The 25,928-nt window shown below is 40.7% G+C and overlaps 1 protein-coding gene across 3 annotated transcripts in view; it reads left to right on the top strand.

The window, feature by feature from the left end:
* LOC112224063 (dynamin binding protein) overlaps positions 1-25,928 on the top strand; it is a 123,979-nt gene that overhangs the window by 6,758 nt on the left and 91,293 nt on the right. For all 3 annotated transcript variants that reach the window (XM_024387353.2, XM_024387352.2, XM_024387351.2), the window contains 2 exons: positions 20,722-20,876; positions 21,014-21,136. In XM_024387353.2, coding sequence (XP_024243121.1) covers positions 20,732-20,876; positions 21,014-21,136 — 268 coding nt within the window. In that variant the 5' untranslated portion in view covers positions 20,722-20,731. The remainder of the gene's footprint in view (positions 1-20,721; positions 20,877-21,013; positions 21,137-25,928) is intronic.

Genomic DNA, 25,928 nt, shown 5'->3' with positions numbered 1-25,928 from the left:
AAAGAGGCCAATGTCATGACATAATCATGTAATTTTTATTAGGTTAAATAGGCTATATTACCTAGTGTGCCTGTTGCCTGTCACCACCAGCAACACCTCTTCTGGTGTCAGTGTACTGGGCACAGAGAGATGGCACAGTGTCTCACACCTTCATAGACAAAGCATCCATAAAGCATTTGAGTGCTTCAGGGCTTGCACAGCATCAATGCTTCTTTTCTGCAGGTCTGCAAAAAGAATATCCAGCTGGGGTAGTATGTGCTGGAACAAATCAAGGAAAAAAATGACATCCTTGTCCTGTAACATCCTTGTGAGTCCCTTGGCCGATCTGACAGTGATATTGGAATGCTTTCAAAGCACTCCAGTACATCATCTTTGTTTTTGTGCACAGTGTTTACAACACGGATCTGGAACTTCCAGGTCTAGGATGCGTTGGAGAGTGTGCCACTGCTGTCCACCACATCGGTCATTTTGTGGGAATGTGAGAAAAAGGTTGAGCCCACTTAAATCTGTGAAAAATACACAAGCCTATGTAACTGCTGATGCTGCTTTTTACATCACCAGATTGAGTTGGTGTGCGTAACAGTGGAGAAGGTAGGCATTCGGGTATATGTCTTGAATTTCGTCTTAATGCCAGTTGAACCACGCATCACCCTTGCCCAGTCATATTTTTGAGCTGTAAGCTTCCCCTTGTCTGCTGCTTGCTCTGGAAAATGTAGGCCCAGATTTTCAGGAAGAGGCTTGCTGATGGTATCTGCATTGGTCCCTCCTTCCAATTTTACGAATCCCCAAAATCCCTCCATGTAGCTTAAACGATTGTCTCATCCGCTTGTATGGACATGAAGTCAACTCCTATACAATCTGTCCTTGGATTGTGGTGAGATTAAAGTCCAGTAGCTCATTCTGTATGGTTTTGAATGTGCCTTTAAAAACTGTTGCATTGTCCAATTGCGCTTTCATTGACCTGTCCAGCGATGACACAAAATCAACAAGTCCCCTAAACACTCCCGGGTCCTCTGATTCTTCTGTTTCATGTCCCCTAAGTGCCAGCTCAAATACGCCACAGAACTTGACACAGTCAGTTAGCTTGGATAAAAAGTGCCGATTCTAATCAACTTCCTCGTTGTGTTTCTGAATACTGACATGATAGAATTCTTCCAGCTGTGTTGCGATGTTAGCTTTACCTAGCATGGCTAGCTTCAGTGAGCATTCCAGATGTACTCTGCTTGTTTCATGTTTTTTAACTAGCTTGGCAAAGTGCTTCAGGTCACTCCTTCCTGTTTGTCCATGACATGTTGCCCTGTCCACTAGCATCTGATTAATGGAATAGAAGGCAGGCGAAACAAAACAAATGCATAACAAATCATTTTCAACCAGGGAGTTGCGACACGAAAGTCAGAAATAGCAATCTAATATGTGTCTTACCTTTGAAGATCTTCTTCTGTTGGCACTCCAAAATGTCCCAGTTACATTACAAATGATCCTTTTGTTCAATAAATTCCTTATTTATATCCATAAAAACTCAATTTAGCTGGCGCGCTTCAGTCATTAATCCACTCGGTTACCTTCCTTCAAAATGAATTCCAAAACTTATCCAAACAAGTCAATCAACATTCATAATCAATCCTTAGGTACCATAATATGCAAATGAACAACATTTAAGACAGAGAATTATTGTTTTTACCGGAGATAAACAAAAAGAACGTGCTCTCTCGGCCATGCCCTTGGAAACACTACAGCCAAAATGGGAGCCACTAGAAAAAACTTCTCCCTTATTTTTACAAAAACCAACCTGAAACTCTTTCTAAAGACTGTTGACATCTAGTGGAAGCCCTAGGAACTGCAATCGGGGACGATTTCGCCCTATTATAAAAGTGCCAGGCATTGAAATCAGTGGTATGCTGATTTTTTTTTAGAAACTTTTTGAGTTTTTTTCTATCCAAATCTACCAACTATATATGCATATCCTAGCTTCTGGGCCCGAGTAGCAGGCAGTTTACTTTGGGCACGCTTTACATCCGGACGTCAAAATTCCGCCCTCTATCCCAAAGAAGTTAACAATAGTTGGAAAAATGATTTGTGTCATGCACAAAGTAGATGCACTAACCAACTTGCCAAAACTGTAGTTTAACAATATTTTTTTGGAATGGTTGAAACACTTAGGTTGGAGTCATTAAAACTTGTTTTTGTGAACTTCCGACTTCAACTGTACATGACACTTTCAAAAATGCCGGTGTTGTATCAGTGCCATGAAAATGAAATATCAAACAGACTTTGCCATTTATTTTTCAAATTGGCAGGCATTATGTATACTCAACCACGAAAATGATACTGCTTTATATTTTTCTGAGTTTGAAATTTGTCACAATCCATTTGGGAAAAGGAATCGGAATGATATTGATTTATAATTTGCTAATTTGCATTTAGGTTTGAATGTCACAGGTTTTTTATTTATAGGTCACAATTTATTAACAAGTGTGAATAAGGTCTGTTGGGGGATTCCTTTTTTGCATTTTTGTCATTTTTGCTGGGGAAAATCATGATGAAAGTTCCAATTTTAGGCCCTTTTTAGACCTACTGTATATGCATCTAATACCCTATGATCTGTGAACTGTACAAATGACGAGTGTCTAGATTTTGAAGTACAATTTTTCACATTCATTGAACATTAAAAGTATTAATATTAGCATCTCAAAATTACCCGTTTTGGTTATTTTTTTTAAACAATATAATCTTCAAGCACGTCAAATGTCCAGTGGATTGTCTTGGATTTTTAAAGATGTTACCCATTTTATACATAGAAATGTACATTTATGTCATTAACCAATCACAGCCCTACTTTAGGATTGCACATTCAGCAAATCACCAGCAGAGGGAGTTCCCTTTGAATCCATTTTCCCATTCACTGTGTTGGTTGGGCTAATAGAATTGATCATCACTTCAAAATTAGCAGAGAGCCCACTGGAAATGTGATGTAATTGTAAAGTATATTGTTTCAAACGTCTCAGTGAACAAAATCTCAAATGTGACGGCTAGTGAATCTGAGACCAGATTTTATGAATGAACACAACCCCCCCACACACACACATTTCATACAGAAACTGCCTGGTTTCACAATGGCAAAAGGGAAGGGAACATCAGGGGGGACTGAATGTTGATACATTAGTTATCTCTCCTGTTAGAAGATGAAACTAAAACAATGGTAGCTAGCCGCCGAACACTGAATGCTAACGAGGTGATAATGTGACCTTGCTAGCAAGCTATCTTGGTCATGTTACCTCAGGAAGACAAACTTAACATGAATTCCTGACACCACGCAATAACATTGTTTATACAGAATGTGACTAATATTGACAGTAAAGTACAATGTTTTCAGAGGTTACAAATTCAATTTTTAGTGATTTAATTTTTCTTTATTTTTTAAATACATTTAGAGAGTGGGAGAGAACAAAGCCTACCTTGTTCTGAACGAGCTCACGCACGCAGTGCTGATGCCACACACTCATAATCAAAAAGGGTACTTTTGAGATGTTGAATAGATTTATTTAGAGTCTAGACATACTCCATATTTTAGAACAGAGTATAATGACACCAATATGTTTGTATGGTTCATGGATCATAAGGTCTTAAAGCAGGCATGTATAAAAGAGGTCGTCATGGGAAATGGATCCCTGGCTTTCCAACTCTATGTATAAGTACGTTTTCAAAAACGTAGCCTTGCTCCGAATGGACCCAAGGACAGTCAAACCCGTTCCTGAAAAGCCAGGTGAAAAAAACAGACCCAAACAGACCTGTGCCCATTCGGTTCTGAGAGACCCATTCTGATCTGAATGTACAAAGAGAGCGAAACCTCCGACCAGGCCAGCGCCATCAATATATCAATATTGGCCAGATTATTCTTCCCCTCAAGTTCAGTGGTCGGCGTTTGATGGCGCGCCAGTGCACACTGCCTTCATTGCGAGGTCCCCGTCTTGGCCGCATCAAACCTGAGTCGTGAGTTGCACAGTAGGCCTACATTTGGTCGCGCCAAGTATGTTCTTCTCATTTTTGTCCACGACAGTATTAAAACTTGTCCAAATGGAGGACATTCCCCTTGTCGGCTTCTTTCGCTATATTCCTTTTTCTTCTTTTTCTGCAGCTTTTATTTTGCAACAGTGAAAAAGGCCTTTATCATCAGCGCAATCAACAGTAGCCTAGGACAAGGCTCCTCTCGCTCGCTCTCCCTCTTCAGCTGGACCTGGCCGGCCTAAGCTATATGTTTTTATTGAGTTTCAATTTGCTGTCACACATAATAAGCTCACGCAGTTCTCATCACCTCCTGCAGTGCATTCAATTAACAGAGGACCGGTCCAACTGAAAAAAAAATCTATTTTAATTGCACATACCTGAGACTCATGGCAATTATATTAGACCAGGCCCAGATCTGAGACAAAATTTCAGAATTTAGTACCTGGACCCACTTGGGTCTGGATCGGATATCAGATTGTTTCTCAAAAATGTTTTGTGATGCAAATGTAAAAAGCATGTCAAACATCCTTTCTTCCAAATTAAGTTTCTGTGAGAATTGACAGTTACATCAGCAACTGTAAATAATTTTACTAGTTAGCTATAACAATTGACAAGGGTTATGATTATGACCGTGGATGCATTTAAATCTCACAAAATGACGAATGACGGGATTCCCAACAGAGGTAAATAATTTTACTAGTTAGCTATAACAATTGACAAGGGTTATGATTATGACCGTGGATGCATTTAAATCTCACAAAATGACGAATGACGGGATTCCCAACAGAGGTAAATAATTTTACTAGTTAGCTATAACAATTGACAAGGGTTATGATTATGACCGTGGATGCATTTAAATCTCACAAAATGACGAATGACGGGATTCCCAACAGAGCTAAATAACAAATATTGGCTAATAGGGAGGAGAAACAATACAACAATTTACTGTTGTATATTTCTCTCTAAAACTGTTTTTACTTTAGATAAATGTGCCTAATCATGCCTGATATACATGGCAGTAGCTAGATACTGTATCATTTATTATCTTTTTGTTTTGATGTTATGCTGGATTTAGTTCTGACTTGGTTATGGATATTCTAGATAATTTATTGATTTAACTACTGGTATAATTAATTGATCAAATTTAATCAATTTGGTTATCCTATTACAAATAAGCAATTCAAGGTTTTATTTAGACTAAATAAGTTGGAAAATTAAGAAGTTAACAGATAAAATATAGAGGCAGAGTATAAAGGGACAGTTATTGGGGTGAGAATCTCTACACGTCAACTGAGGGAGCAAAACATTAAGAACACCTCCTGATGTCACAGGCAGGCCAAAAAGATCATCAAGGACATCAAATCAAACTTTATTTGTCACATGCGCCAAATACAGCAAGTGTAGACCTTACAGTGAAATGTTTACTTACCAGCGCTTAGCCAACAGTGCAGTTCAAGAAGAGTTAAGAAAATATTTACCAAATAAACTAAAGTAATATTTTTTTTTTAAAGTAATAATAACAAGGCTATATACAGGGGGTACAGGTACTGAGTCAGTGTGCGGGGGTACAGGTTAGAGGTAATTTGTACATGTAGGTAGGGGTGAAGTGACTATGCATAGATAATAAACAGCGAGTAGCAGCAGTGTACAAAACAAATGGAGGGGAGGAGGGTCAATGTAATAGTCTGGTGGCCATTTGATTAATTGTTCAACAGTCTTATGGCTTGGGGTTGGTGCTGTTAAGGAGCCTTTTGGTCCTAGACTTGGCACTCCGCTATCGTGCGGTAGCGTAGAAAAGTCTATGACTTGGGTGACTGGGGTCTCTGACAATTTTATGGGCTTTCCTCTGACACCGCCTATTACATAGGTCCTGGATTGCAGGAAGCTTGGCCCCAGGGATGTACTGGGCTGTACGCCCACATTCCTGTAAAGCTTAGAATATCTTATGTTAAATACTGTTGAAGTAATATGGCTACAGGTTCATCTGCCTCACCTTTAGCCCATTATTGTGGTTAGCTGCTAGAGAGTGCTAACAGTCAGTATCTGGATAATATCTGTGAAATGCTTTATAAAGAATGTGATATCAAGAGCGAAGTATATTTTCTGGGTGATATAAATTTTGACTGGCTTTCATCATCAACCAGGTTGCAGGTAATCAGTCAACCTACCAGGGTATTTACAAACAGCACAGGAATTAAATCATCAACGTGTATTGATCACATCTTTACTAATGCTGCAGAAGTTTGCTTTAAAGCAGCATCCAAATCCATAGGATATAGTGATCACAGTATAATAGCCATATCTGGGAAAACCAAAGTTCCAAAGGCTGAGCCTAATATAGTGTATGTGAGGTCATACAATAAGTTTTGTAGTGATTCATATGTTGATGATGTAAAGAATATTTTCTGGTCTGTGGTGTGTAATGAAGAGCAACCAGACGCTGCACTTGACACATTTATGAAACTACTTATTCCAGTTACTAATAAACACACACCCATTAAGAAAATGACTGTAAAACTGTTAAATCCCCTTGGGTTGATGAGGAATTTAAAATTTGTATGGTTGCGAGGGATGAGGCAAAAGGAATGGCAAATAAGACTGGCAGCCCAACTGATTGGCAAACATACTGCAAATTAAGAAATCATGTTACTAAATAAAAACAAACTATGCCCAAACATGTTGAATAACATTTTGGGGAAAAAGACATCTCGGCTCCATCATTCATTGAATCCGATGGCTCATTCATCACAAAGCCCACTGATATTGCAAACTACTTTTAATGACTTTTTCATTGGCAAGACAAGTACACTTAGCAAACTTGGATGACATACCAGCAACAAACGCTGATACTACACATCCAAGTATATCTGACCAAATGATGAAAGGCACGAATTGTACTTTTGAACTCTGTAATGTTAGTGTGGAAGAGGTGAAAAAATGATTGTCTATCAACTTTGACAAGTCACCTGGGTCTGACAATCTAGTAGGAAAATGAATGAGGATAATAGCAGACGATATTGCCACTCCCATTTGCCATATCTTCAATTTAAGCCTACTAGAAAGTGTGTTCCCTCAGGCCTGGAGGGAAGTTATTCCGCTACCCAAGAATAGTAAAGCAACCTTTACTGTCTCAATTAGCCGACCAACCAGCATGTTACCAACCCTTAGTAAACTTTTAGAAAAAATAGTTTGACAAGATACAATGTTATTTCACAGTAATCAAATTGACAACAGACTTTCAGCATGCTTATAGGGAAGGATACTCAACAAGCACAGCACTCAACAAGCACAGCACAAATGGCTTATAATTGGCTGAGAGAAATTGATGATACAATTATTGTGGGGGCTGTCTTGTTAGATTTCAGTGCAGCTTTTGACATGATTGATCAGTCTGCTGCAGGAAAAAAATGTGTTTTATGGCTTTACACCCCCTGCTATATTGTGGATAAAGAGTTACTTGTCTAACAGAACACAGAGTGTGTTCTTTAATGGAAGCCTCTCCTTCATAATCCAGGTAGAATCAGGAATTACCCAGGGCAGCTGTCTAGGCCCCTTACTTTTTCAATTTTTACTAACGACATTCAGTAAAGCCAGAGTGTCTATGTACGCAGATGACTCAACACTATAGATGTCAGCTACTACAGCAACTGAAATGACTGCAACACTTATAGAGCTGCAGTTCATTTCAGAGTGGGTGGCAAGGAATAAGTTAGTCCTAAATATTTCTAGAACTAAAAGCATTGTATTTGGGACAAATCATTCACTAAACCCTAAAACATCAACTAAATATTGTAATAAATAATGTGGACATTGAGCAAGTTGAGGTGACTAAACTGCTGGAAGTAACCCTGGATTGTGAACGGTCATGGTCAAGACATATTGATAAAACAGTAGCTAAGATGAGAAGTCTGTCCATAATAAAGCGCTACTTCTTAACAACACTATCAACAAGGCAGGTCCTACAGGCCCTAATTTTGTTGCAGATAGACTACTGTTCAGTCGTGTGATCAGGTGCCACAAAGAGGGACTTGGGAAAATTGCAGTTGTCTCAGAACAGGGCAGCACGGCTGGCCCTTAGAAGTACATGGAGAGCTAACATTAATGACATGCATGTCAATCTTCCATGGCTCAAAGTGGAAGAGAGATTGACTTCATCATTACTTGTTTTTGTAAGAGCTGAATGTACCGAGCTGTCTGTTTTTAAAATACTAGCACATAACTCAGACACCCATGCATACCCCACAAGACATGCCACCAGAGGTCTCTTCACAGTCCCCAAGTCCAGAACAGACTATGGGAGATGCACAGTACTACATAGAGCCATGACTACATGGAACTATATTCAACATCCTGTAGTGGAATCAGATTTAAAAAGCAGGTAAATATACACCTTATGGAACAATGGGGACTGTGAAGAGACACACACAAAGGTACAGACCCATTCATACACACACGTTGTGATAATGTTGTATGGTGGTATTGAACAGTCTCTGTTGTGGATATGTGCTGGTTTAGGGATGTTGTATAAAGTACTGTTATCTTTAGCTCATTCAGTACAACCATAGTTCACTGTTTTTATATGGAATGTGGATGCTTTGGTGTGTTTGGACCCCATTAGCTGCCTTGGCAGCAGCTAATGGGGATCCCTAATAAATACAAATTGTTTTCCTCTGATGTCGAATTTACTATTGCAACCTTTTGATGGTGATTTACTTTATAATTCAAATCTGCTCTATAGGCTAGTTGCTGAGGGTCGACTTTTTCTGTTGCGTTTGCACTGCGAGAGATCAAGCCGATAACGCCGCTATCGTTACACCACAGTTTTTGTTGTCTATGTAAATTAGAAAGAAATGTTTCTGCTGTTAACGTTGATAGCCGTGAATTGTTGCTATGGATAAAAGGGTGGCTGGCCCAGCGGCCACGACAGTTTGATATTTCAATTACGTTACGGAGTCTGGTTTTAAGGGAGTTTAGGCGACATCACATTTTGTTCAAAGTCAGCGGATCAATAAGGACACATGAAAATGTAAGTAACATTTTATCCTGAATCAAAAGAATGTCAACACATCATAGTGTATTGCAAAGGCCACATTTGAAAGGGCAACACAAGTACTTACTTGTAAAGGAATTTGTTTGTGTAATCATTTATATTGCAAGTTCAAGAGATGAAACTCTGGGAGAGGTTGTAGTTGCTGAGGCATGTGTGTTTGTCTAATTGATGAGCAGGAGTGTGGGTGGCAGCTTATCTGCTGACCTGCCACGTTATTTATTGAATTGGGTCCATCTCATGCCAACAATGAAGCCTCTGCCGCCCCCTCTCCCAACAGAACAATAGCAACACACACACACACCAAGCGGTAGAACCCTCTAGACTGGTCATGGTGCAGTTGTAGCCTTTTTTTATTTCTAATAGGTTGTTTACTGACTGCTCATTGTACTTCAGGCCAATGCAGCCCTCCAGGGTGCTGCATCCACTAGCAATGTGCCGAACAGGTATGCCAGTGGATCATTCTAGATATTAACAGGACATTTGTCCTTTTTCCCCCAACTTGTCTTTCAGCCCGTGATAGGGAGTTATGTCTGAGCAGCAGTTGTCAAATGAGCTCATATTGCATGGCTAGACATGTGCTCTGACATGCTTTCTGATTTTCATTTGTCAGATCATTTTAAGTACATAAATGACCAAGTATTAACTAATGTACATGTTCTATTTTTAGAAAAATGTTAGGACTTGCTTTAGCTCTTTTAAAAGTATTTTTGTGGCAGAATATAGTCTAAGTTAAAATTTAGAAAAATAATTGTTCTGATTACGTTGATAAACTACTATATCAAACTCAACTTTGTATTGTGTGGCAGGCAGATCACACATTTCATCAGAAATAACTACTCAGACTACACTTTTATTCACTCTCCTACTAGTATACCACAGTATGTGAAACCTGTAATTACAGAGTACAGAAGACCCTTGGCATTAAGTACAGAAGGCATTGATGTTTTAAAGGGAAGTTTCAAAAGATTTCTACTTCATATTCATCATCTCCAGCACCACCCCAACATCAACATATGTGAAAATGGCGCATATATTTTTTTGTGGGAAAAAGAAAGGATGATAAGTGTTTCCAATGACATTGTCAACCAATTAAGAGGCAATTGATTGTGTGTTGTAGTGGGCACACATAATGTACTTTTTCACTTAAGTTTCCATGTACTGAAAAAAAATCTAAAGTTCAAGGTGTTTTCAATTCTATCTGTTTGTCACAAACTGTTGCATTTAAATAGTAAATGTGCCTACTCTGGTCTTGGCATGTGTGCCAACAGCTCGCAGATACAGTGCAGGTAGGCTAGTCTACATGAGATTATTATGGATAAGAGAATATTTTTAAATTTGTAAATGGCAGTCAAGCATCGATCATCAGAATCAGACCCTCGATATTTATTGTAAATTAGCGTCAAGATCACCGTGCATTTTCACCACCATGTAAAGTTCATAATGTATTTAATGTATAGCCTAATAAACTGCATAGTTTCCCGAGTCGTCGTAGTGGGAGGACCATATACGATATCATCGCGTAACTCAAAGTTTACTTCGATATGATGGTTATTATACACAACATGACCAAAAGTATGTGGACATCTGCTTGTCGAATATCTCATTCCAGAATCATGGGATTTAATATGGAGTTCCCCCTTTTGCTGCTTTAACAGCCTCCGCTCTTCTGGCAAGGCTTTCCACTAGATCAGTGGTTCTTAACCTGGGTTCGATCGAACCCCAGGGGTTCGGTGAGTCAGTCTCAGGGGTTCGGCGGATGTCAAGACACATCCGACTCATATGATTCGTGATGACACGCCCCGCTTGGCCATCATTGGCTGCAGGTGATCACGCTACATCGCTTTGCGTATCTGTGCTGCAGGGAATTTGGTGTGCCCAGTAGTCGACTTGTGACTGTCATGATGGTATGTCTTGTGATTTCTTTCTTCATATTTTAATCCCTTCATACTTACTATGTCGCGCAAAATCAGAAAGTGTACAATATGGATTCACATGTATAACGGAATGTGATGGGAGTCAGCGTCCTAACTGCATGATTTGCAATGCCAAGTTGAGTAATTCTAGTCTAGCACCAGCAAAACTAAGAACACTTCCTTAAGCTGCATGGAGATGGAAAATACAAGAACACAACGCTCGCTGAATTCAAGGTGAAGAGAGCCAGATTCGATGAAAAGGCTACTCTGCCTGTTCTCGGCTTTGTACCCATCAACAAACTGATCCTCACAGCATCGTACGAAGTTGCTTACCTGATCGCAAAGCAGGGCAAACCACACACCATTGGTGAAACACTCATAAAACCAGCTGTGTTGAATATGGCAAATATCATGCTGGGAAAAGAGGCTGAAGTTAAGTTATCCCAAATTCATCTTTCAAATGACACCATCAGCGACAGAATAGAGGACATGAGCAAAGACATCTTGGCTCAAGTAGTTGCAGATCTGATTTCAAGCCTGGCAAAATTCAGCCTTCAACTCGACGAGACCACAGACGTTTCCAATCTAAGCCAGCTTGCTGTATTTGTGCACTATGTGAAAGACGACGTGATAAAGGAAGATTTTTTTTATTTTGTAAGCCTCTTACAACAACAACTAAGGCAGCCGATGTGAAGAAACTTGTCTTTGAAGAAGTCATCCACAACAATCTTTCGTGGGATATGGTTTCTGCAGTTTGTTCGGACGGAGCCCCAGTATTGCTGGGAAGAAAGTCTGGTTTTGGTGCGCTAGTGAAAGCCGATGCACCACACATCATTGTTACGCATTGTATTCTGCACAGGCATGCGTTGGCAACAAAAACCTTGCCTCCAAAACTGGCAGAAGTATTAAATATTGTAGTGGAATGTGTGAACTATGTGCCAACTAGTGCTCTGAGGCACCGCATCTTCAGTGAGCTGTGTAAAGAAATGGGCTCTGAATTCGAGGTACTTCTGTACCATTCTAACGTTCGGTGGTGTCCCGGGGACAGGTGCTGAATCGTGTTTTCGCCGTGCGTGTGGAATTAGCCCTGTTTTTGCAAGAGCACCAACATTGTCATGCAGATTGCTACAAAAATTCTGAGTTCATTCTCATTTTAGCGTACATGGCCGATATCTTCGCAGCTCTCAATCATCTCAATCAAAAGATGCAGGGCGGTGGAGTCAACATCATCGAAGCGGAGGAAAACCTGAAGGCTTTTAAAAAAAAGCTACCGTTATGGAAACGACGAACAGAGAACGATAACTTCGCAAACTTTCCCCTGCTGGACGACTGTGTAAGTAAGATCGAAGATGTATCTGGAATCTAAGACATTTCTGTACCTGCGGAACTGAAGCAAGCAATTGCCACACACTTAGATGAGCTTGTAAAGTCTCTCGACGGATACTTCCCTACAAGAGAGTCATATCCAGCATGGGTGAGACAGCCGTTCACGTTTAGTGTTGAGACAACAGATGTCAATGATGAATACCTCGATGAAATCATTGAAATTCAGCAGAGCCAGGTTCAACAGCAACTCTTCAGAACAACAACGCTTTCAACATTTTGGTGTCAACAAATGGTAACGTACCCTGTTAGTGCTAAGAAAGCTCTGGAGATTTTCATACCGTTTGTTACAACATATCTTTGCGAGCAATCCTTTTTGCGGATGCTGGACATAAAACGAAGAAAAGGAACAGACTTTGTGGAGAAAATGACATGAGAGACATGACATCATGAGACATGAGAGTGGCACTTGCCAAGGTGAAGCCGCACATTTCTGAACTGGTCTCTGAAAGGCAACAGCAGAAGTCACACTGATTTGCAGTAAATATTCATTATTATGTTTTTGTTTTTGTGTGAATCATGTTTTGATGATTTTGTTCTTTGAACACAGTGATGTTGATGCACGGTTCATTTTGTGCACCAGTAAAATATATACCTATGTTTTGAATTTGAAAAAAATCATATTTTTCAAATTAAGGGTTCGGTGAATGCGTATATGAAACTGGTGGGGTTCAGTACCTCCAAGGTTAAGAACCACTGCACTAGATGTTGGAATATTGCTGCTATAACAGCCTCCACTCTTCTGGGTAGGCTTTCCACTAGATGTTGGAATATTGCTGCAATGACTTGCTTCCATTCAATCCACTAAGCGCAAACAAGATGGGATGGCGTATGGCTGCAGAATGCTGTGGTAGCCATGCTGGTTAAGTGTGCCTTGAATTCTAAATAGATCACTGACAGTATCACCAGCAAAGCACCATCACACCACCACCTCTGTGCTTCATGGTGGGAACCACACACTCGGAGGTTATCCGTTCACACATTCTGCATCTCACAAAGACATGGCGGTTGGAACCAAGAATCTCTCATTTGAACTTACCAGACCAAAGGATAGATTTCCACCAGTCTACTGTCCATTGCTTGTTTCTCTTGGCCCAAGCAAGTCTCTTCTTATTGGTGTCCTTTAGTAGTGGTTTCTTTGCAGCAATTCTACCACGAAGGCCTGATTCACATAGTCTCCTCTGAACAATTGATGCGTCTGTTACTTGAACTCTGCAAAGGTAACTCTGGGTCTTCCTCATGAACCAGTTTAATCATAGCGCTTGATGGTTTTTGCGACTGCACTTGAAACTTTGAAAGTTCTTGAAATGTTCTGCATTGACTGACCTTCATGTCTTAAAGTAATGATGGACTGTCGTTTCTCTTCTCTTATTTGAGCTGTTCTTGCCATAATATGGACTTGGTCTAGGGCTATCTTCTGTATACCACCTTGTCACAACACAACTGGTGGTTGGTTAATACTTGATTCCATGTGTTATTTCCTAGTTTTGATATCTTCTATTATTCTACAATGTAGAAAATTGTAAAGAAAGAAAGAAAGAAAAACCCCTAAATGAATAGGTGTTCTAAAACTTGTGACCGGTAGTGCTGACCAAATTATGAAAGACATGAAGTGTAATTTTGTATTTTTAATTTTAATATTTTTATTTCACCTTTATTTAACCAGGTAGGCTAGTTGAGAACAAGTTCTCATTTACAACTGAGATCTGGCCAAGATAAAGCAAAGCAGTGTGACAGACAACAACACAGGTACACATGGAGTAAACAATAAACAAGCCAATAATACAAACAAGTCAATGACACAAAGTCTATATACAGTGTGTGCAAAAGGCATGAGGAGGTAGGCAATAAATAGGCCATAGTAGCAAAGAATTACAATTTAGCAGATTAACACTGGAGTGATAACTGAGCAGATGATGATGTGCAAGTAGAAATACTGGTGTGCAAAAGAGCATAAGGGTAAATAAAAACAGTATGGGGATGAGGTAGGTAGATTGGGTGGGGTATTTACAGATCTACAGCTACAGCGATCGGTTAGCTGCTCAGATAGCTGATGTTTAAAGTTGGTGAGGGACATTTAAGTCTCCAGCGATTTTTTTGTAAAAAATTGTTTTTTAATTTATTTATTTATTATTTTTATTTTTTTGCAATTCGTTCCCGTCACTGGCAGCAGAGAGCTGGAAGGAAAGGCGGCCAAATGAGGTGTTGGCTTTGGGGATGATCAGTGAGATATACCTGCTGGACCGTGTGCTACGGGTGGGTGTTATTGTGGCCAGTGAACTGAGATAAGGCGGAGCTTTACCTAGCATAGACTTATAGATGATCTGGAGCCAGTGGGTCTGGCGCCGAATATGTAGCGAGGGCCAGCAGACTAGAGCATGCAGGTCGCAGTGGTGGGTGGTAAAAGGTGATTTGGTAACAAAACGGATGGCACTGTGATAGACTGCATCCAGTTTGCTGAGTAGAGTATTGGAAGCTATTTTGTAGATGACATCGCTCAAGTCGAGGATCGGCAGGATAGTCAGTTTGACGAGGGTAAGTTTGGCGGCGTGAGTGAAGGAGGCTTTGTTGTGAAGTAGAAAGCTGATTCTATATTTAATTTTGGATTGGAGATGTTTAATATAGGTTTGGAAGGAGAGTTTCCTGTCTAGCCAGACACCTAGGTATTTATAGTTGTCCACATATTCTAGGTCAGAACCGTCCAGGGTGGTGATGCTAGTCGGGCGGGCGGGTGTGGGCAGTGAACGGTTGAAAAGCATGCATTTGGTTTTACTAGCGTTTAATTAATGTCCACCTGTGTGCAATCTAACTTATTATGTGACTTCTTCTGAAGGTAATTGGTTGCAAACAGATCTTATTTAGGGGCTTCATAGCAAAGGGATGAATACATATGCATGCACGTCCAAGTGGGAAAGGGCAGTGTGGAGTGTGATTGCTTCATCTGTGGATCTGTTGGGGCGGTCTCCGAATTGGAATTGGTCTAGGGTTTCTGGGATGATGTTGATGTGAGTCATGACCATCCTTTCAAAGCACTTCAAGGCTACCGACGTGACTGCTACGGTGCAGTAGTCACTTAGCAGTTAACCATCACTTTCTTGGGCACAGGGACTATGGTGGTCTGCTTGAAACATGTTGGTATTACAGACTCGGTCAGGGAGAGGTTGAAATGTCAGTGGAGACACTTGCCAGTTGGTCTGCGCATGCTCTGAGTACACATCCTGGTAATCCGTCTGACCCAGTGGCCTTGTGAATTTTGACCTGTTTAAAAAGGTCTGGCTCACATTGTCTACGGAGTGCGTGATCACACAGTCGTCCGGAATAGCTGGTGCTCTCATGCTTGCTTCAGTGTTGCTTGCCTCGATGCGATAATAAAAGGCATTTATCTCGTCTGGTAGGCTTGCTTCACTGGACAGCTCATGGCTGGGTTTCCCTTTGTAGTCCATAATCGTTTGCAAGGCCTACCACATCCGACGAGTGTCATAACCGGTGTCGGACGATTCAATCTTAGTCCTGTATTGACTCTTTGCCTGTGTGATGGTTCGTCTGAGGGCATAGCGGGATTTCTTATAAGCGTCTGGATTAGTGTCCCGCTCCTTGAAAGCGGCAGCTCTAGCCTTTAACTCGGTGCGGATGTTGCCTGTAAACCATGGCTTCTGGTTGGGATATGTACGCACGATCACTGTGGGGATGACATTGTCGATGCACTGATTGATGAACCGTTGACTGAGGGGGTATACTCCTCAATGCCATTGGATGAATCCTGGAATGTATTCCAGTCTGTGCTAGCAAAACAGTCCTGTAACGTAGCATCCGCGTCATCTGACAACTTCCGTATTGAGCGAGTCACAGGAATTAGAAGGATAGAATTATGGTCAGAAAGCCATAACGCATCAGTTTTTCCAACAGCAGAAGATGATTGATAATGTCAAAATCCACACTGAAGTCTAACAAAAACAGCCCCCACAATGTTTATGATTAGTTTTTTCAGCCAATCGGACATTTGTGTAAGTGCTGTCCTTGCCTATAAGGGTGCTGAATGTCCCTTTTGTAAACTGTAAAATAGCATTGTATCTGGTCAAACACCATTTTTTACTTTTGCTTCCCTCCAAGCCTGAGGGCACTATTTTCTAGAAGGCTTTAATTGAAGATATGGGAAATAGGATTGGAAATATCGTCCGCTATTATCCTCAGTAATTTTCCAGTCAAGTTGTCAGACCCCAGTTGCATGTCATTGTTAATAAAAAATGTCTTTCACCTCTTCCACACTCACTTTACGGAATAATCGGAGGGCATGTTGTCCGGACCGCAGTCTCTATGGGGTACCACAGGGTTCAATTCTCGGGCCGACTCTTTTCTCTGTAATATATCAATGATTTCGCTCTTTCTGCGGGCGATTCCCTGATCCACCTCTACGCAGACGACACCATTCTGTATACTTCTGGCCCTTCCTTGGACACTGCGCTAACAAACAAGCTTCAATGCCATACAACACTCCTTCCGTGGCCTCCAACTGCTCTTAAGACCTCCTTAAAACCTCTTGATTCTAGCCATCCCGGATCCGGGATCGTGAATACATCCTCAAGCTCATTACCATAACGCAACGTTAACTATTCATGAAAATCGCAAATGAAATGAAATAAATATGCTAGTTCTCAAGCTTAGCCTTTTGTTAACAACACTGTCATCTCAGATTTTCAAAATATGCTTTTCAACCATAGCAAAACAAGCATTTGTGTAAGATTATTGATAGCTAGCGTAGCATTTAGCGTAGCATTTAGCGTAGCATTTAGCGTAGCATTTAGCGTAGCATTTAGCGTAGCATTTAGCGTAGCATTTAGCGTAGCATTTAGCGTAGCATTCAGCGTGCAACTTTTTCACAAACAAGAAAAGCATTCAAATAAAATAATTTACCTTTGAAGAACTTCAGACGTTTTCAATGAAAACGAAAATTCAGTCATCAAAACGTCAAACTTTTTTCCAAATTAACTCCATAATATCGACTGAAACATGGTAAACGTTGTTTAGAATCAATCCTCAAGGTGTTTTTCACATATCTCTTCGATGATATATCGTTCGTGGAAGTCTGCTCTCTCCTCTGAATCACATGGAAGAATGCTTGCAGCTGGAGATTACGCACCAATTTCGACAAAGGACACCGGGCAGACACCTGGTAAATGTAGTCTCTTATGGCCAATCTTCCAATGACATGCCTACAAACACGTCACAATGCTGCAGACACCTTGGGGAAACGGCAGAAGGTGTAGGCTCATTCCCGGCGCATTCACAGCCATATAAGGAGACAATGGAAAACAGCACCTCAAATTTTGCTCATTTCCTGTTTGAAGTTTCATCTTGGTTTCGCCTGTAGCATCAGTTCTGTGGCACTCACAGATAATATCTTTGCAGTTTTGGAAACTTCAGAGTGTTTTCTTTCCAAAGCTGTCAATTATATGCATAGTCGAGCATCTTTTCGTGACAAAATATCTTGTTTAAAACGGGAACCTTTTTTCATCCAAAAATGAAATACTGCCCCTAGTGTTCCAAGAGGTTAAGGATCAGCCCCTTCAATTTTTATCTAAAATGACATACCCAAATCTAACTGCCTGTACCTCAGGCCCTGAAGCAAGGATATGCATTTTCTTGGTACCATTTGAAAGGAAACACATTGAAGTTTGTGGAAATGTGAAAATAATGTAGGAGAATATAACACATTCGATCTGGTAAAAGATAATACAAAACCCCCTTTTTTTGTACCATTTTATGACATACAAGAGAGGCAATATTGTATTATTCCAGCCCAGGTGTAATTTTGATATTGGCCACTAGATGGCATCAGTATATTTGTGAAATTTGAGACTGAATCAATGAACCATTTGTATTTCTGTAAAAAAAATTGTATCGAGTGCCTAATTTGTTTAACTTTTCATGTTCTGAAAAAAAATAAACATACATGTTTGGTGTTCACCAAATGTCATGGGAGACTCCCCAAACATATGGAAGAAGGTACTCTGGTCAGATGAGACTAAAATTTAGTTTTTTGGACATCAAGGAAAACACTGTCTGGCGCAAGCCCAACACCTCTCATCACCCTGAGTTAACCATTTTTAACAATGTTATTCATCGGCAGGGACTGGGAAACTGGTCAGAATTGAAAGAATGATGGGTGGCACTAAATACAGGGAAATTCTTGAGGGAAACCTGTTTCAGCCTTCCAGAGATTTGAGACTGGGATGGAGGTTCACCTTCCAGCAGGACATTGACCCCAATCATTGTGCTAAAGCAACACACTAGTGGTTTAAGGGGAAACATTTAAATGTCCTGGAATGGCCTAGTCAAAGCCAGACCACAATCCAATTGAAAATCTGTGGTATGACTACACCAGTGGAACCCATCCAACTTGAAGGAGCTGGAGCAGTTTTGCCTTGAAGAATGGACAAAAATCCCAGTGACTAGATGTGCCAAGCTTGTAGAGACATACCCCAAGAGACTTGCAGCTGTAATTGCTGCAAAAAGTGGCTCGACAAAGTATTGACTTTGGGGGTTGAGTAGTTATGCACGCTCAAGTTTTCTGATTTAATTGTCTTATTTCTTGTTTGTTTCACAATAACTATTCAAATTATACAAACCCCCCCCAAAATACATTTAAATTCCAGGTTGTAAGGCAACAAAATAGAAAAAATGCCAAGGGGGTGAATAGTTTCTCAAGCCACTGTATGTGAGAATGCTGTTCATTGACTACAGCTCAGAGTTCAACACCATAGTGCCCACAAAGCTCATCAGTAAGCTAAGAACCCTGGGACTAACGGACCACCCACTAGTAGTAAGGGTAGGCAACAACACATCTGCCACTCTGATCCTCAACACTGGGACCCCTCAGGGGTGTATGCTTAGTCCCCTCCTGTACTCCCTGTTCACGCACGACAGCGTGGCCAAGTACGACTCCAACACCATCATTAAGTTTGCTGACGACACAACAGTGATAGGCCTGATCACCGACAATGATGAGCCTTTAGGGGAGGGAGGTCAGAGAACTGGCAGTGTGTTGCCAGGACAACAACCTATCCCTCAATGTGAGCAAGACAAAGGAGCTGATCGTGGACTACAAGAAAAGGAGGGCCAAACAGGCCCCCATTTACATCAACGGGGCTGAAGTGGAGCTGGTCGAGTTCCTTGGTGTCCACATCACCAAAAAACTATCATGGTCCAAACACACCAAGACAGTTGTGAAGAGGGCACAACAACACATTTTCCTCCTCAGGAGAAAGATAAATGCCAAAAATATTTGGCATGGGTCCCCAGATCCTCAAAAATCTGCACCATCAAGAGCATCCTGATTGCCTCAATGCCTGGTATTGCAACTGCTCGGCATCCGACTGTAAGGCGCTACAGAGTGTAGTGCACCATAATTTGCAAATTCATTCAAAATCCTACAATGTGATTTTCTGGATTTTTTTCCTCATTTTGTCTGTCATAGTTGAAGTGTACCTATGATGAAAATTACAGGCCTCTCTCATCTTTTTAAGTGGGAGAACTTGCACAATTGGTGGCTGACTAAATACTTTTGCGCGTGTGTGTGACCACACGGCACCGGATCGCCAAGTCTAGTTCCAAAAGGCTCCTTAACAGCTTCTACTACCAAGGCATAAGACTGCTGAACAATTAATTATAATTAAATGGCCACCTGGGCTATTTACATTGACACCCTCACCCCCTTTGTTTTTACACTGCTGTTTATTATCTATGCCTAGTCATTTTACCCCTACCTACATGGACAAATGACCTCGACTAACCTTTATACCCATTGTATATAGCCTCGTTATTTTATTGTTACTTTATTATAAAAAAAACAAACGTAACTATTTACTTTAAATATATATTTACCCCTTTTCTCCCCAATTTCGTGGTATCCAATTGGTAGTTAGTTTTGTCCCATCGCTGCAACTCCTGTACGGACTCAGAGGCGACAGTTGAGAGCCGTACGTCCTCTGAAACACAACCCAGCCAAGCCTCACTGCTTCTTGACACGACGCCCGCTTAACCCAAACAAAGGTTCTTGCTCTATTGTCATTAAAGATCCATGAGCACGTATTTCAAGAGTAAGGATGAGAACCCTGGTGACCTGGCTTAAATTTCCAACTTGCCCCTCATCATGGCCATTTTTACATTTGAGTCATATAGCAGATGCTCTTTGCAACTTAGTTAGTGCATAATCATCCTCAGCTTCCAGTTTGGTCATTCAGCCCCTCTTTTCCCCCTGCAGATATTGCCTAAATTGTTGCTATAAATGACAGTGTCAGTGTCATCGCATGGTCAAATAAGCTTGAAACAAATACATGGCTGATTACTATTCATCATTCTCTCTCTGTTCAGGCGATGAGTGATGGAGCCGGGTTCGGTGGTCCGTGCCGTGTTTGAGTTCCTGCCCAGCGTCTCTGAGGAGCTGCCCCTCTTCACTGGCGACGTCATCGAGGTGCTCAATGTGGTGGATGAGTTCTGGTTGCTCGGAAACAAGGATGGAGTCACAGGTGCGGGTCAGGGTTTGAGATTAGAGGTCACAAATTATCTCTGCCCAGATTAAAGAATCGCGTCACTGATCTCTCCTTTTCGCCTATGACTTGTCTTTTTTCTTTCTCATCTCAGTTTTTTGCTCCATCCCCTCCAGGCCAGTTTCCCAGCACTTTTGTGGAATCAGTCACCATCCCCAGCACCAAACCAGAGGATAAACTGTATGTGTGTATCAATGACTTCAGTACTGCAAAGCCAGGGAGCCTACCCCTGCAGAGAGGTATGTGCAAGCACACACACACACACCTCTTTACTAGTACATAAATAGATGGTCACTTCAAAAAGGGGAGAAAATGGTGCTTTCCAATGAATCAAAAGTTTGGGTATGTGGGTCTTATTAAAATGCAAGCAAGAATTGTACTCCTGAAAAATAATCCCCTCAAAGTTGACAAAGGTGCACACAATGTGGAAGCAGATAGCTAGGCTAATTATAGCCACAGCGAGTCAGTGGTTATGTGCTTGTAATGCTAAAAATAGCTGTATTGGCGCATGCAAACTACTTACTTAAGAAATACATTAATTGAAAATGTTCTCCTCGAGCTCCATCTAGCTAGCTGCCAATTTTGTGTCTGGGGGGGATGTTTATACCAGAGCACAAACGGATAAGGCTCTGGATGGGTTTCCTGCATTTCCCATTTCTGCCAAATTTTGGAAACCAACTGATTCTAGTATTGTGTGCAGACGTGTCAGAACATTGTAAATGTGGGAGGTAACCCACATGAATGAGCTCAACTGAACCGTAGGATCTCATGTGAAAGGACAGGGATGCAGTATTATTGACAACCAGTGACCAGTCCGGAAAACAATTTCTGAATGCTGGTAGTTAACTTCTCTGGCGCAGGCTATCCGCTAGCGACCCACCTTGACAACATCCGGTGAAATTGCAGAGCGCCAAATTCAAAATACAGAAATGCTCATAATAAACATTCATAAAAGATACAAGTGTTATACATCTTCTTAAAGATTAACTTTTTGTTAATCCAGCTGCTGTGTCAGATTTAAAAAATGCTTTACGGCGAAAGCATACCAAGGGATTATCTGAGGACAGCGCCCCGCTTATAAAAGCATACAAACATTTTCAAGCCAGGTAGAGGAGTCACGAAAGTCAGAAATAGCAATAAAATTAATCACTTACCTTTGATCTTCATCTCGTTGCAGTCACAAGAGTCCCTGTTGCACAATAAATGTTTGTTTTGTTTGATAAAGTACCTCTTTATTTCCCAATAACTCTGTTTTGTTGTTACGTTTTGTTCAGTAATCCACTGGCTCATTGGCGGTCACAGCATGCAGACAAATACATCCTAATAGTAGCGGTAAAATTTGTCTCAACATGTTATAATTAATCCTTAGGTTGTTTATTGTCTAAATAAACTATAATATTTCAACCGGACAATAGCGTATTCAATAGAAAGGAAAAAGAACGAAGGGCGCGCAGTCGGTCACGCTCAAACCAGCTCTGGTTCATTCTACAGTCCATTTACGAAATGGTCTCATTCCTCCTAATTTTTCAGAAAACAAGCCTGAAACAATGTCTAAAGACTGACATCTAGTGGAAGCCATAGGAACTGCAATCTGGGTCCTAACCCATTACATACTGTATAGGCATTCCATTGAAAACTACACACATCAAAAATATCCCACTTCCTGGATGCATTTTCCTTAGGTTTTTGCCTGCCATATCAGTTCTGTTATACTCACATACATTATTTTAACAGTTTTGGAAACTTTAGAGTGTTTTCTATCTATTCTATTATATGCATATCCTAGCTTCTGGGCCTGAGTAACAGGCAGTTTACTTTGGGAACGCTTCTCATCCAGATGTCGAAATACTGCCCCCAAGCCATAACAAGTGAACTACTTCTGAGTCTGTAAACAAACTGAAAGGGTGCATCCTGCCACCTGGAGGGTGTTGTCTTTATTCCTGTTCAGACAAGGTTGGTGATTTACTGCCAGCTGAAGTTATGGACTATTTGTTCAGGAGTATAATTCATTGGCTAATTTCTCCTGATGATCTGGATATGATTGTGATCTTTCCTTAACCCTTAGTAAGTCCCACCCAGTTGACTACTTATAAATGGTGAAAGTACTCAATGGTGCTACAGATCCTGGTTCAATACCCGTGCCGGCCTCGACTGGAAGACCCATGAGATGACACTAGGTTTTTGGTTTCTCTCCCTCTAAAAACAGAAATAAAATATTCTAAATAACAAACTGGCTTTATTTACAAATTAGTAACAATGTCTCACCCCATGTTCAAAAATGGCCTTTTTCCTCACTAATTTTACTTATTTGAAAACTAAATAAACTCATATTTATTTTTTTAAACAAAGCAATTTATTATTATTCATTTAGAATTATATAAAAGCCCCGTGGACATTCTCACAGATATATTATTAACCCTGTTATTAGCAGGACAATATATTTTGGTCATGGCTCCCAAGTGGTGCACAATGGGATTGCCTTGCAGTTCTCCAGCTGTATCCACTGAAACAGCGGTGGCTGCAAAAGGTTCAATGCAAGGGGCATTGGGATGGGCCCGCAGATTCATGCACAGAAGACGGACCTAGCCCATGGGGAAGGGGGAGGGGGGTTCGAACCCCACCCCGCCCCACTGGGTAGAACAGAGCAACAATTTTTAAGGAGCATTGCACTAATCATGGCGCTGACTGGGGAAACATTCCTTCTGTTCTTAGTGCCAGTCTGCACGTTCAAACTAAAACAATGTAACTAATAACAGCGGGAAAAATGTCCCTTTTTAGATATGAATTGGGAGGGCAGATTATTATTAAATATTAAGGCATTAGACCTCACTAAAGGTGTCACTCAGAAGTTATACTTAAATCCGAACTGGATTTAATGAAAAATGACATGAAAAGCACACATTTGTATATCCCAAACTCAAAGGTAATTGGAAAGTTAGATACAAATTATTTGTGACATTGGGGTTACAATAAAGAATGTAAACAAGATGCTGTGTTTTTATTTACAGTAGTGATGGACAGCTGGTGGCATTTTGAAAACAGATTTTCAAACACTTGTAGCCCGATTAGCAGGACAATAGACTCTTCATATCCCGGCTACTGTAGGTGTGAACATCCCCCTACCTGCAAAAAATGACATTGTGACCAAAGAGAACAGACGAAATGGACATTGTTTTCATCAAGCCAGCTTCTTTCTATGGTGCTACCCGTTCCAGGGTTTGGATCGTAACCACAAGAGGACTTGAAAATTAGCCGGAGCTGAGAGGATCACCAAAACTAAAGGTATTTTTTATATTTATTTTTTATTGCCTATCAATGTGTAGGTGTACTGTGTAATAAAATTGATAATTAAATAACTAAAAACATTTAAAACATCTTGTGTAATAAAAACATGAATGCTTTTTTTCCAGAGTATACAAACATGCCTACAACCATCCGTGGAGATCAGTGGACAAAGGGCTGGACAATGGGCCTCACTGAAAAAATGCATGGTTGTCAAGAAAGCGGTTAGTTTTACTAGATTCTTCATGTGAACAAAGCATTTGTGTGTTGGGGTCACTTTTAATTCTTATTTGATCTACCGTTTCTATCATAGGCCACTGTAATCGATGGGGGCTCAGGGTGGTACCATTCTGCTCATCTGGTGAAGGTGCACATGGATCAGATTCAAACTTTGAAGACTGAGATTGAGTCATTGAAGGCAGACCAGCAGAAAGAGAAACTATATCGGAGGGCAGAAATACGGGTGACAGTTGATGCATTGGTCCAGAACCAGGCGGCATTGGCTGAGAGTCAGGCGGAGAATGACTCGTTGAAGAGGGCGATGAAAAGAGTCACAATCCATACCCGTGCCGGTGTGTCAGGTACACCTGTGAGCTCTGGAACTCCACCTCCGACAGGCGGAGTCAACATACCTGGCGGGTTCATCAAGTTGTCTGTTCCATTCTGTGACATTTCCATTCCTCTTCTGACAACATAACCAGGCACAACTGCTCACCAGGCACAGCAAGGGCCGTCTGGACCATCATGCTGTTCTGCTATAGCCTGATAAACAAATGCAGGGGGCTTATATCTTCAAAATGCTTTATTATCCAAATGTAAAAGCATAAACTGTACACTACTGTAATTCTTTAATAAAATAATGATGAAAATACATGCTAAATGCTGATTTAATATTTGTTTTATTTAGTTATGGATCCATAATGAATTACTAAGGGAATAAAGATCACTGAATTGCAGAAATATTGGAACAAAATTGTCTAATGAAGGTAAACATTGTTGCTTACTGGAAAATATTTGTTGTATAGTGTCATTATGGCTATTAGCAGGGCTATATTTTGGCATTTTGGGCGGTGCACAATTGGCCCAGCGTTTCTCTCCCTCTAAAAACAAAAATATATTATTTTGGCCTTTATTTAGATTACATTTGTTCTCTTTGTTTTAAAAAACAAACAAAATAATCTCAAATATCGTTATATATTATCAAATTAATGACCGCCATATAGCCTCGGCACCTATGTTATGCTGAGTGACACTCATTCATGGCCTTGGATCAAAATAAATAAGTACCAACATTCTTTCTGATAGGGTTTAATAAATATATGTTTTATTTATCCTGACCTGGGCACCATGTACAGTATTATAATAGCCCATTATGGACTATTAGCAGGACAATATACCTTTACCAACACCTCTCTGTATTTTGATACTTCGTGGATGGGGGATCCCGCAGTGCAAAATACGTTGCTACAGATGCAGGTTCGATACCCGTGCCGGCTGCCACCGGGAGACCCACGAGGTGGCTTTTGGTTTTAATTTAGAATCCTCCAATCCTCTATGTAATTATTGGCGGAGAGTCACGTCATATTTTTCGATATACTGTAGCCTTACGTAGGCGACATGAGTCTCACTAGTGTTGAGTAATGTGCTGTTAAACCTCTTAAACCCCTACTTTTTTCAATTTCCGCCTGAAGACATACCCAAATCTAACTGCCTGTAGCTCTGGCACAGAAGCAAGGATATGCATAGTCT

The sequence above is a fragment of the Oncorhynchus tshawytscha genome, linkage group LG25 (genome assembly GCF_018296145.1).
Source record: "Oncorhynchus tshawytscha isolate Ot180627B linkage group LG25, Otsh_v2.0, whole genome shotgun sequence".
NCBI classification, from domain to species: Eukaryota; Metazoa; Chordata; class Actinopteri; order Salmoniformes; family Salmonidae; genus Oncorhynchus; species Oncorhynchus tshawytscha.
The sequence above is the reverse complement of the archived record's forward strand: the minus strand, read 5'-3'. Positions and strand labels throughout refer to the sequence as shown.